General features: G+C 43.1%; 1 protein-coding gene across 6 annotated transcripts in view; it reads left to right on the top strand.

Moving 5' to 3' along the window:
• LOC128603781 (mediator of RNA polymerase II transcription subunit 13-like) overlaps positions 1–12,985 on the top strand; it is a 104,955-nt gene extending 91,970 nt beyond the window's left edge. For 3 of the 6 annotated variants that reach the window (XM_053618460.1, XM_053618459.1, XM_053618461.1), the window contains exons 15-30: positions 17–237; positions 814–983; positions 1,101–2,008; positions 2,582–2,761; positions 2,947–3,170; positions 3,282–3,483; positions 4,100–4,388; positions 4,571–4,820; positions 5,033–5,221; positions 5,438–5,652; positions 5,732–5,874; positions 6,524–6,682; positions 7,241–7,405; positions 7,608–7,771; positions 8,931–9,092; positions 9,267–10,570. In XM_053618460.1, the coding sequence (XP_053474435.1) occupies positions 17–237; positions 814–983; positions 1,101–2,008; positions 2,582–2,761; positions 2,947–3,170; positions 3,282–3,483; positions 4,100–4,388; positions 4,571–4,820; positions 5,033–5,221; positions 5,438–5,652; positions 5,732–5,874; positions 6,524–6,682; positions 7,241–7,405; positions 7,608–7,771; positions 8,931–9,092; positions 9,267–9,554 (3,929 nt within the window). In that variant the 3' untranslated portion in view covers positions 9,555–10,570. Of the gene's footprint in view, positions 1–16; positions 238–813; positions 984–1,100; positions 2,009–2,581; positions 2,762–2,946; positions 3,171–3,281; positions 3,484–4,099; positions 4,389–4,570; positions 4,821–5,032; positions 5,222–5,437; positions 5,653–5,731; positions 5,875–6,523; positions 6,683–7,240; positions 7,406–7,607; positions 7,772–8,930; positions 9,093–9,266 lie in introns of all 6 variants that reach the window. The other 3 variants (XM_053618464.1, XM_053618463.1, XM_053618462.1) reach the window with 2 other exon arrangements.
• Positions 12,986–13,267: the final 282 nt, after the last annotated feature.

Below are 13,267 nucleotides of genomic sequence, written 5' to 3'. Positions count from 1 at the left end.
GTCTTACTCATCTCAGCAGTAGCAGAGCTTCAGCGGATGTTCCCCACTCCTCCATCTCTGGAGCAGCACCCAGCGTTCTCTCCAATCACAACCTACCGAGACACCCCCAGCCAAGAAACCCCAGCACCCTCGGCAGGACACGAGCATCCCCTCAACACACACACCAACAACCAGCTTAATGACTACAGGTCTGAGATGGATGAGAGCATGACAAGCCCCAAAGCAGAGGACATACGGGTGTGTATACAGCCTTGAGGGATTAAAAAAAATACATACCTTTATACACACCTTTACGGTCTTTTAATGAACCGTGCATCCTAGGAATTACGTGTAAGGAACAAAGCATGATGGGACTTGATGGGATTATTTCTGAAAAAGTTTTATGCCATTAATATCACACTGACACTGGTGACTCCTTCCATAAATGTTAAATAAACATCTCCTTACAGAAAACGTTGTTGTTGTTAAATAACAACACGTTTTTTAATTAAGTTATATGATTATGTGGTTGTCTGCCATACAAGTCTTTGTGACTCAGTTGTTACTACAGAAATGATAACATATTAGAACAAGCAGATTACTATATACTTGTGATTTGCCTTGCAGCTGAACTACTATGAAAATTAAGGAACACCTTCTGACCAATCAGAATTGAGAATTCATCAGCCCTGTGCCATAAACCCATATAATAAATAAACAGACTTTAGAAGATGTTATTAATAGTCATTGATTTTTTCAAAGTCACTGTCGGACTATCAAGACTGTTATTTATGTTACTTACCTCTTTTTATACCATGTCCTCCATCCGTCCAGCCACAGATGGGTTGTTCCATGTTTGCTCCCCTCCGGTCATTACCCAGCCAGTGTCTTCCCCCACTGAAGATCCCTGAGCAGTGCTACTACAGACCCTCATGGTCCATGCTTCCCAAGATGGAGCCCTACTGCCTCCCGAGCCAGGCTCCTTTTGTACGAGATGGCTATGTGTAAGTTTGCTGAACCGCATAAACATTTTGATGGCAATATCTACACCATCATCACATCTGTCCAGGGTGTATCAGGTCTGTCATAACGTCTCTCTTTTCTCTTGCCTTCCTCTACAGTAATGTTCCAAGCATCGGCGCTCTGCAGGACCAAGACTATGCCCAGATGAGCACTGGTACCGCCTCTGTTGGCACAGCAGGTGGAGTCTTGCCTTCACCAGCGACACCCCGTTTCTCCGTCCCTACCCCGAGAACCCCGCGCACCCCACGTGGTGTAGGCACTGCCAGTGGGCAGGGCTCGATCAAGCAGGACGGTACAGAGCTGAGCTCGCCCATTTCCACACCGTCCACCGGCCTACCCCTAAGCTCGGTGGAGCCACTGGCGTCAGGGCCGGTTTTGCCCGAAGCGCACAGCCTCTACGTCATCCTGCTCCTCTCTGATTCTGTCCTGGATGTATTCAAGGACCGCAGCTTTGACAGCTGCTGCATCTGTGCTTGCAATATGAACGTGAAGGGTGCTGATGTGGGTATTTATATCCCTGACTCCACCCGTGAGGATCAATATCGGTGTATGTGTGGCTTCAGCGCCATCGCTAACCGACGTTTGGCGCACGGTGCCGGACTCTTCCTTGAGGATGAGCTAGATATCTTTGGACGCGGCTCAGAGGCGGGACGGGCAGCCGAGAGGAGGTTGGCACTGGGCAGGAGGGACACGCCTACTGGCGGGAAGCGGGCCCAGGAGCAGACGCCAATGGAGGTGTTAGAACTGATACAGGAGCAGTGTTCCCAGCCTATCTTGTCTGTGGCATCACTACATAGTCCTGCTGCTTGTTCTTGCCGTAGCAGGCAGAGGGCACTGTTGCAGAGCTGGGTAGCCGATCGGCTGTGGGCGGACGGTAGTGATGCATGTGTGGAGTGTTACAACGCTCTGGTGCAGGGGCTGCAGTATGTGGACAATGCAGCTGGTGGGAAGGTGGAGCAGGCTTTAGTGAGGAGCAGTGCCCTGCACTCCTGGCCTCACACGAATGGTAAATACTCAGTCTCACCAACGTACTGCAATCGACATTGCTGGCTTAGTGTTAACCGATAGAGACAGGAAAAATATCTGTTTCATCTCAACTGGAGTGTATTTCCTCTCACAACAAGTGTTCCCAGGATAACTTCTAGATCCACTACAACCAGGATATAGCAGTTACTGAAGATGAATGAATGAATGAATGAATGTAAAATACCCATTCATAGATGCATTTATGATTCTCTTTTGAACTTCTCTTGAATTCGGTAGTCATATGCAAAACATCAAAACTGAGCTTTGACACTGGCCTATGCATTAGCAGGAGTTCTGCACTTTGCATTTTTTTTTATCGCATAAATGACAGAAAATTAAGATTTGTTTTGAGTTATTTACTCACAGCAGTGTTTTCTTGTCACTACTATTTAGCTTCATTTGACATTTTTTTGAATATGCATGTCTTTGTGAATTGTCTTGTCTCAAGTCGCACTGAAGCTGAATCCCAAGTAGCTTCCTGTTCCTGTACTATGTATAAAATATTGTCATTGTGATTCTGTGATGCAGCTTTTTTTTCCTTTTGGTGCCACAGTGTTGGATATCAGCATGCTGTCCTCTCAGGACGTAGTACGCATGCTGCTATCTCTGCAGCCCTTCCTGCAAGATGCCATTCAGAAGAAGCGCACTGGCCGGACCTGGGAAAACATACAGCACGTACAGGGCCCACTCACATGGCAACAGTTCCACAAAATGGCTGGACGAGGTTCCTACGGTGAGTCTGGTGTGTTTTCCATGATGGATCGTCTGTATGTGGGAAAAAGAATGGTATGCATAAAACTATGAAAAGTACTTGATGACCTGTTGTTTCAAATAGATTTTCATCATCCCTCCCAAAGTAACCACTAATCTTCCTTATAATTGAATCGAGTTTTTGTAAATATGTGCTTGGACCCCTAGGTTCGGAGGAATCTCCAGAGCCGCTCCCCATTCCTACACTGCTGTTGGGGTATGACCGAGATTTCCTGGCCCTGTCCCCTCTGGCTCTGCCCTTTTGGGAGAAGTTGCTTCTGGAGCCCTATGGGGGTCAGAGGGATGTTGCGTTCCTGGTCCTCTGCCCCGATAATGACATCCTTCTTACTGGAGCCAGAACCTTTTTTCAGGAGCTCAGTGCTGTCTATGAGGTATTAGAGACATGGTATCTTTAAGTATTTCTCAGACAAATCATATGATGCGGTCTCTTGCAGTAATATACTTTCCCATCATTTCCCCATGTTTTCCTGCTTGTATTTCAGTCATGTCGGTTGGGGAAGCACCATCCGCTGGCCCGGATGTCCAGGGATGGCATAGTACCAGTAGGGGCAATGGAATCTGAAAAGCTGGAGGAGAATGGACGAGAGGTGGATGAGTGGATGACAGGGCCATGGGCAGGTCAATACCGAGAGGATCATCTAAGCAAACTCAAGCTCTACGCCCAAACCTGCAAACAGAAATTAGGTAAGTATATCTCAGCAGCTTGTTTCTAGAGCTACATCAAGAATGGAGCCATGGGGATATAGCAAAACTGTCAAATGCAGTGTTTAGTACCAAATCATCATATTTTGTCATTATTTGAATTGCCAAGTGAGCCATACTGTAACTAAGTGCCCATGGTGAATTTAGTTTAAAGTAGTAATGCCTAGTAATGTCCAGTGGCCAGTGGCTTTGACTTGCTACCACCAACAACCAACTTTGGGAGTGAGTCAAGAGAGCAAAATTGGCCATGTTCTCTGGGATTTGAGGGATGGTATACTCTCTCCCCAGATAGCCCTCTAAGTGTGTTGTGCTGCCCTGTGACACAGCATAAGCAGCAGTTCTAAAAGTTGTGGTTGGCTGGCTTCAAGTGTTTCAGAGGAAGCACCTGTTAGTCTTTACCCTCTCCAGTTGGTAGGTGTTATATGATAGGGGACAGCTGGCTAGTGGGCAGGACTTGGCAAGTGACCAAATTGTAATTATCCCTAAATAGCAGTTGATCTTTAGCTTGTTCGAGAAAGCCAGCAGTGGTAGTACATCTAAAACTGTCTAACCTTATCTTAATCTACATGATGTTTTCAACTTACTGTTCATTTTCCAGCCCCACAGCTCTCAGCTCTGTCATTAGACAGCAGTCTTCTCCTGCCCCCGAAGCCTCAACCTAGCTCAGCTCCTGCCCCTTCCACACAGCTGAACCCCGGCTCCGGGGCCCCCGAAGGAGAAACATCAGCAACAGCAGCAGCAGCAGCAGGAGTCCCTGGATCAGGAAACACGCCCACATCTACGAGTACTAGCACAGGCCAGGCCAGCACAGAAGGTGCAGATACCTTACAAAGTGTCCCTAACACAACGCCAAACCAGCAGAGCCATCCGACAGAGAGCGCCGAGAGGTGAGCATACATACTGTATTTCTCCATTGCATTTAATAAATAATGAATAAAACTTACTAGGTGACCTCTGATCTTCTCACTATGTCTATCCAAGGTGTATATTGCAAGATGATTTTGGCTTGAATTAAAGTATCAATAATGTATCAATGTATAAACAGAGGCACTGAATCTTTTCCTAATAGCTTAGCAGAGCGAGAGCGAATCGGCATTCCCACGGCAGCACAGTCAGCGGATAGCCACGCCTACCCTCCAGCCATAGTGCTGTACCTGGTGGACCCCTTTTTGTGCTCGGGCTCAGGGGTGGGGTCAGGGGAGGAAGAGGAAGCAGAAGAGGTGGAGTCACGCAGCATGTGGTTGCTGGCGCTTCTGCGCTGCTACACAGATATGCTGAGCGTGCTGCCGGAGAACATACAGCCAGCGCTGGTTCTACAGGTCAGGATACAAGAAATCATCCATATATTAAGTTTAAGGATATGCCAATTATTGGTTACACGACATACTTCGATATTCCACATACACTATATTGTTATCATGGGCAGGCATGGTTTGGATAAAATTAGGTTGACAATAATTGTTTTTAATGGTTTTAGCCTAAAAATGGAAGTAAAATTAGAAAATGATTCATCAAATTTGCTGGATTTTAGGTGGTGCCGTGTCAGTACCTGTTACAGCCGGCCAGTGGTGAGAGTCCTCTGTACCTGCAGCACCTGCGGTCTCTGGCTTTCTCTGCCCACTCGCAGTGCAGACGCCGGCTTCCTACACAGACGCACATCAAATCCCTCACAGGCTTTGGTCCGGCTGCCACCATTGACTCATTATTCAAGAGCGTGGAGGTAAATCTAAAACTGCTGAATGTAAAAACGCTGCCCTTCTCTCTCATAGACCACTTAAGCTTGAGAAACCTGCTTCAAACGACAATTTTCAGGGTTTTCATACAAAAATGTTCATATTTCTGTACAAAAAATGTTTGTGGTTTAGCAAAGCACCAAGTATCCTCTTATCACTTTACTGCTTAAGTAAATAAACCTAATGGGCTTTGTCCTTGGCAGAACCCCAGCTCTATGCAAGTGTACTCTCCTCCGTTTGTCCTGGCCCCCCTGCGCACTAAGCAACCAGAAGTAGGGGAGGAAGCTACCACACGCTACAACGTGCTCTTTGTGGGGTACTGCCTGTCCCATGACCAGCGCTGGATCCTTGTTTCTTGCACTGATCAGCAGGGGGAGCTCCTAGAGACCTGCATTATCAACATTGATGTCCCCAACAGGTAGGGCCTGCTGCAAGCTCCATTAATTATGATGGTTATTGTAAATTAAGAGAATTAACCCAAGATTTTTGGCATGCAGGTCTCGTCGCCCCAAGTTTTCCCCGCGCAAAATAGGCCTGCAGAAACTGTGGGAGTGGTGCATTGGTATCATCCAAATGACAGCAATTCCTTGGAGGATTGTGATCGGGCGCTTGGGTCGATTAGGTCACGGCGAGCTAAAAGGTCTGTGCTTCTGTAGCAAAGTTTCAGCTAGTGGTCATGTCTTGTATATAACTGTTGCGGTTACAATGATGGTATCCCTCAAGTATCGGCTGTTGGTCTCCACGTATTTATTCTACCACCTTGAGCAGACACTTGGTCTTAGCTTAAACTCTTTTATTGATGATGCTCGGACCTGTGTCTTGTTTTGACATGTGAATTTGTTCTTGTTCTAATCCTGTCTCCTTCCATGTCCTGTCAGTGGTTTGTTATCACATTGTGTTCACCTGTTTTGTGTTAGCTCTTAATTAGTTTGTCTGTTTATACCCTGTTGTTTCTGTGTTTCTTTGTAAAGTCTTAACTTGCATGTTTGTACTTGTTTCCTGTTCTCCAGTTACACTAGTTGCCTAAGTATAAGCTTCTGTTATGGCACTGTTTTGCCTCTCACAGAGAGAGCTACAATATCCTTACCCTCCAGCTTGCATGCTCAGGTTCTCCGGTACTAGTGATGGTTTCTTAAAATAGACTCACCGTTATAATATTTTGGCCCCCAGCTTCTGAAAGTCCGTTCCATGGTCTAAATCGCATTACAGTTAATTGTGCTGTCAATGTTTATCTAATAATTGCGAGTAGACTGTTAGTGCTTAACCTTGATCTCTGTCTCTCACGTCAGACTGGAGTCTGTTGCTGGGTGAACACTCTCTACACTCGATTAGCAGGCAGCTGCGTGAGGCATGTCGCATGTGTGGCATTTCAGCCACCGATTCCCCGTCCATCCTCAGTGCCTGCCTGGTCTCCATGGAGCCCCAGGGGTCCTTTGTGGTCATGCCAGGTAAGAGCTGCTTCACTTGGAGATCGCATGATGAACAGGCCGACTTTTAAATGTACATTTTCTACATGTATTTATCCGGCAATCAGTGATGGAGCTAGAACGTTTACATAGTGTGGCACTAGGCCCTGTGAACTTCTTAAAAAAAAAAACAATCACAGTGACTGGTTTTATATTAAGGAGATCTACTGAGTGTTTGAGATTTTCAGTTTGAGATTCAGTCTAGTTGTCCATGTTTTGTTTTTCTTTTTTTAATGAGTTTTGCTTGAATAGTAAGCAGCAAACAAAATACCGTCTGTAAAGGTGTCCATAATGAACCCTAGTATCCATGAGGTATTTCTTGAGTGGAACTCGATCTGTTTAAATAAAACCCGCTCGCTTTGTTGTTGCGTCAAAACACATATCCAGTCCTTAAATCCAGTACCTTTTTCTAAAGCAAAAGACATCTGCATTAGACCTCACCATATTCTTTATTGAAACAGTGTTTAGTGATTCTCCATCCAGTGACTCGCGATACTCCTGTCCTCGACAGTTCTCTTCTGAATTCTCGTGTGTTTGCAGATGCTGTGACTATGGGTTCAGTGTTTGGCCGCAGCACAGCTCTCAACCTGCAGACGTCTCAGCTCAACACCCCACAGGATGCTTCCTGCACCCACATCCTGGTCTTTCCCACTTCCTCCACCACGCAAGTGGCCCCGAGTTCCTACCCTACTGAGGACAACCCAGGTACACAAAAACCTTTTATGTAAAACCATTCAAATCAGTAAATATCTATCTACCATGCTATTTATTATCTCCCTGCAAATAATCCGTGTTACCATCGGACAGATTTAACTATGAAACCTGTACTCTGTAATGCTACCTGCAGAAGGAACTGTCCACCTACAGGATGACTCACAACCCTTCTTTTCCCCTCTAACCCTTCTAGATGATATATTTGGCTTGCCGTTCACGGACGACCTGGAGAAAGATATTGAGCATGATATGATGCTGATCACCGGAAACCTTCACGCTTCCCCTAACACCTCGCCTGTGCCTTCCCCTGGCTCTCCCTCTGGTCTGGGGGTGGGCTCCCACTTCCCTCACACTCGGGTTAGCATCTATTTCCACGCAACACCTCTTAACACTTCAAGCCTAATTTATACCACAGTGCTGTTGAATCCTTGAATCTGACTGGTCAATAGGTGTTGATTAGTTTTCCATAACAGCGGCTCTGACAGTAGTTCCAGCTGTAATACGAATCGCAGGTTTGCATTATCACTCATTCCAATACATTATCGTTTTTCATAGTAACAGCTAATACACAGGGAGATGTTTTATTTAACATTCATAGGCAAAGTCTCCAGTGCCTTTGTAACAGTCAGTAAGTTTTCAGACACACGGGAATCTTCAAGACAGATTTCTTTGCTCTTTGTAGTGTAAATGTAACTATGAGTGGATTTTAAAAAGTATGAACTGTTACTCTTTAATAAGTAATATTTTGTTAGTGATGGTAAATTGCTGTGCTGTAAGATGGATCAAACATTTCAGCATGCGCTGGTATAGGAAAATAACAGTATCACACTACTTGATGGTTGATTATTTTCCTGTTACAACACTCCTGCCATGTATTAAGTATAGCTCTATAGATTAACATGCCTACATGCTTATGTATACTTTGTCTGTATCACCTCTATATAATCTCTGACTTGTAATGAAGTAATGAAGTGTGTCATAAATGTGTTGGATGAATCCTTAAAGAGATCTGATGTAGATTTAAAATACACAACACTTTATTTTTTTTAAACACTGCTTCAATTACCCAGCTTGTTATATGGAGAATAATGTTTTGCGTTTAGCCACGCCCCCTTGTTTTATTGGCATGCTAAATTTTTCACAGACTTACCAGTTAAGAAAAAAAAAATCCCTTCTTTATAACTTTAACTTTCACCAATATTAACTAGTTATCTGTTCATGTTCTATTCAATTGATAACTGTCTTTCCTTTTCTTTGCTCTATTGTTACTGTCTAATGACATTTCCACCAGACACATTCCAGAGAGAAGCATCTTTTTTTGTTGTTGTAAAAATGTATTCTTTGTCTCTCTTTTTGAAGCTCTACAGTGCCCCTAGTGGTCAAAAAGTCACATGCCTTCAAAATGAAGCAGGCTCCTCATACAGTACTAAACTTTTGCCCAACCATTTATATGTACCTGCTGTTTGTGTGTGTAGTGTGGTAAATAGTGTGTGTGCGTGCGACGTCTTGTTTACAGAGTCAGGGTGAGCGGTTGTTGTCTCGTGAGGCTCCTGAAGAGCTGAAGCAGCAGCCCCTGGCTTTAGGCTATTACGTCTCCACCGCTCAGGCAGAAGGACTGCCTCATTGGTTCTGGGCCTCGTGTCCTCAAGCGCAGAACCAATGCCCGCTCTTTCTCAAGGTAGGAATCGAGTGAACGTCCTCCAAACGCCCTCATTAACCAAGTAGTAACTAAAATTCAAAAGAATTTATACACACACAGAAGACACGGGTGCCAGAATCTAGAGTAAAATATTGTGTTTTTAATGTGAATTAAGATGTTCAGAATGTGATCCATTTGTGTTTATTTGTGAAGGCCTCTCTGCACCATCACATCTCCATAGCTCAGACAGACGAGCTTGTCTCCAGCAAGACGTCCCAGAGGAACCCCCATCCACTGGACTCCAAAACCACTTCAGATGTGCTCAGGTCAGCAGGAAATGAAAACACATCACACATCAGTCTGTCCTTGTGCTGGATTATGTTTTGTTCTGTTCACTTGTTAATAATGGATGTCCCATTAAACTATCAACTCATTAATCAACACTTTGATTTTTATAATGCAGTAGGAATCCAGCAGATGGCAGATGTAAGTGCAAGTTAGAGATAGTGGTCATGTGACAGCGAATTAGATCAGATTTGACTTTTGTAACACCTCTATGTGTCGTCTGTACATCCTCTTTGTAGCGTCTGTGACTTTATTTTATGTCGGTATTTATGTAGGGAAAGTTACGTGTATTCAGAGTCGGGTTACGCACATTCTTAAGTTGATCTTCTGAGAGCTCCCTTTTGATTATGCAAATCACATGCGTGTAGTTCATGCCTTCAAGGTTTTTCTTGAGTAGAAACATCTGGTGTGTAGACCACCACATTTAAACACAACCACTTGCCTTTAAGCCAAAAATTATTTAGATAAATAGACAATATGGTGGGGGGTCCTTTGCTTAGTGGTTAGCACGTTTGGCTTGGGGGTTCGATTCCCACCTCTGTGCGTGCAGAGTTTGCATATTCTTCCCGTGCTGTGGGGGTTTCCTCAAGGTACTCCGGTTTCCTCCCTCAGTCCAAAGACATGTGTTGTAGGCTGATTAGCATTTCCAAATTGTCTATAGTGTGTGAATGTGTGTGTGATTGTGCCCTGCGATGAGCTGGCACCCCGTCCAGAGTGTCTCCCGCCTAGTGCCCTGAGTTCCCAGGGATAGGCTCCAGGCTCCACTTGCGACCCGGTGTAGAATACACGGTACAGAAGATGGATGGATGGCTGGATAGACAATGCACCTGCAGAAATAAAAAGTTTTGTTCTTTGCTGATACGGTGATAATGAGACGATGGTTAGAATGAAAACTCTGAATACATACTACAATGTCATACAGACCCTCTGTGAATATCTAATTGTGATTTTATAGTTATGTTTCATATTCATACAGTACAAAATTGAGCCTATATGATTAAATGTCATTTTAGTCTCTGTAAAACTGAACCAGAACATATGGGTTAATGAACACCTGTTTTGCAGGTTTGTGCTGGAGCAGTACAATGCCCTGTCCTGGTTAACCTGCAGCCCGGCCACCCAAGACCGCCGCTCCTGCCTCCCTGTGCACTTAGTCATCCTCACACAGATGTACAACGCCATCCTCAACATCTTATAGGACTAGTGGAGTGAGGCCAGCACGGCTGGAAGCAGCTGCACGCCTCTGAAATGGTGCTTGGGACCATCGTTCTGAAATGTAGCCACCATTCGGGGTCGGGATTGAAGGGGAAACTCTTTGCTCTAGCACTGCCTTTCTTTACGGGCCGGATTTCTGGATTTCTGGGCTTTTTGACTTCGAACCAACGAAGGCAGCTTGTGCTATCCATAGAGGCCAGTCATCGTTTTTTTTTTTGGTGGAAGCATGCAACCATCTCAGAAATAAGCATAGTACAATCACTACCCTTTAACTCTCAGCCACTGATGGGGCCTGGAGGGATGGGTTTTGAATCTTGCACTTTTTGGATAGAAAATTGAGCTTCAAATGGCAGCCATACTTTAAAAATGTTTTTTTTTTCCCTTCCCCTGCCGTTTTCCTCCATGTAAGACCCAAGCAAAGTGGGCCAGCTGGATTAATTACTGAGTAATAACACTAGGATGGAAGCTAACAACATCTCAGAAGGCCTCTGCTTGCCATCAGCTGTCTTATCACTTGCCCACATCCCTACGCAAACGTGATCTACGGAAATGTATGGATCGACTGGTAGACCCGATTCAAACCCTAAGGCTACGTTCACATTACAAACCTCTTTTCAGAATTCGGATTTTTTTTGCCCAGATTGGTTCTGTCTTGCTAGACGGTTCACATTCGTAGTTGTAAGTCACCCATATATTCAATTGTTTTGAACACTACTCAGTTTTCAAAGTTCCTTCAAGTTTTTCCTGAATCAGTTCCCTAAATATCAAAATGTGCGCAGTAAAGAGCGTTGGGAAAAAGTCACAAGAATTCAGTTATGTCAAATGGCGACTTATCAGATACTACATATCCAATCTAGGACTACATATGAAAGAGGCTCCACGTCTGATTTGAAAAGATCCACACACTCCACAGTCCCATTGAGGCAAAAAAAAAAAAAAATCCGATTTGTGCCAGTGTGTGTCAATGTGAACGTAGTCTAAGGTTCTGTTACAGCAACATTTCCCATTTCCCTACAAGCCCTGAAGATTCACGGAACATCACACACTCATTTCCACTATGGCCTAAACCAATATGCAAGAGACTCTCTCCATCGCACTCCAAACTGCCCACAGTGTAATCAGCCCAGAGGCTAATGGACCAGTAAGAGAAGCCCAGCTTAACCTGCTTCTTCTTTTTTTTTTTAACATCTTTGTAATCTATTGTACAAAGCTGTTCTGATGATATCTCTCTCAATTTGTACTTAAAGCTGAACCCTCAAGAGAGAACGCAACAAACTTGGTTTAATAACGGCACTTTCTCCCTCGCAACCCTGTTGTAGATAAACTCGCCAGCTAATATTTGACAATGAAATCTAAACTCTTGTTTATAGTGTAGACTTTGCAGAGAATTATTTTTATTAATGCAAGCAAAAAAAAAAAAAAAAAAAACAACAACAAAAAAAATTGAATAATTTCCTTTTTTTTTTTTTCTTTTTTTTTCCAAATTCAAATCGAGAGCATTGAGATGGTAATTTTAAAGACGATTGTACAACAAAATGTTAAAATGCCATATTTATATATTATATATCCCATTGTATACATTGCATTTATATCAAATCTCTTTCTAGCTACCAGAAATGGGTAATATTGTGTAGGGATTTACAAAAAAAAAAAGTCTTTCATGAGACAAAACAGTATAAAGCGTTTATGAAATGAATGCATTAAGTTGCCTATTTTTTATTTACACTCGTCTTTTTTTTGCCTTTTAATTTAACGCGTTAAGTTAATAGCTAAACGATGCAGAAATGATATATTTATGAAGTGTTTTCTATCACTGCAAAATGAACTTGAACTAGGCAATAGATTGAATTCAGTGTATATGAACATGAAACATATTGTACATTTGAACTAATATGCATTATTTGTAAGACAGTCTTTAAAGATGTCAAATTTAACAGTCAGAAAAGGCCTGTTTCTTATTCATGGTCACAAATGTTGCCCTGTAATTTGAATACTTCCTTGCATGTTTGTATATACACTTTTCAGCAGTGTTTTTTTTTCCCCCCATATTTTTTGAAGCTGTACATTTCATGGCATTATTGAATTATTTTATTTTATTCTACATGACTCCTATGAAGTTTATTTTTTGTTTGTTTTGTTTGTTTGTTTGTTTGTTTGTTTTGAGATATAATTATACAGTATAACCACCTCATTCAAATACAGCCAAGGGTGCATTGCCAAGACTTATGTATACTAAGGACAAATACTTTTGGGGCAGGTTTGTTACACCTACCATCATTTTGAATATTGAGCAGATCTGTCTCTGGGAAAAAAAAAAAAAAAGGATCTGTAACTTTTACACTTTTTTTAAAGTAAATTATTCAAATCTGAAAGGCTTGTGGGTTTTTTTGCTGTTATTTTTGATTGTTGTTATTGTTTAAAAGATAACATGGACCTTCTTTTTGCGTGTTTAGTCATGTACCTGAATTGAACACTGACGTCTGAGTCTGAACAAATCAAAATCCTGATCAAATCATGCAAATGGAGATTGGAATGGTATTGCATGATAACCGTGCAACCTGATCTCAGCTTCATGTATGTCACAATGTGTGCCTACAACTTTATATTTTCAAATAGGCTAGCCATTAAATGACCATACTCACAATGTAATACTC

Source organism: Ictalurus furcatus, chromosome 28 (assembly GCF_023375685.1).
Source record: "Ictalurus furcatus strain D&B chromosome 28, Billie_1.0, whole genome shotgun sequence".
Taxonomy (NCBI): Eukaryota; Metazoa; Chordata; class Actinopteri; order Siluriformes; family Ictaluridae; genus Ictalurus; species Ictalurus furcatus.
This window is presented reverse-complemented; position numbering and strand designations above follow the sequence as displayed.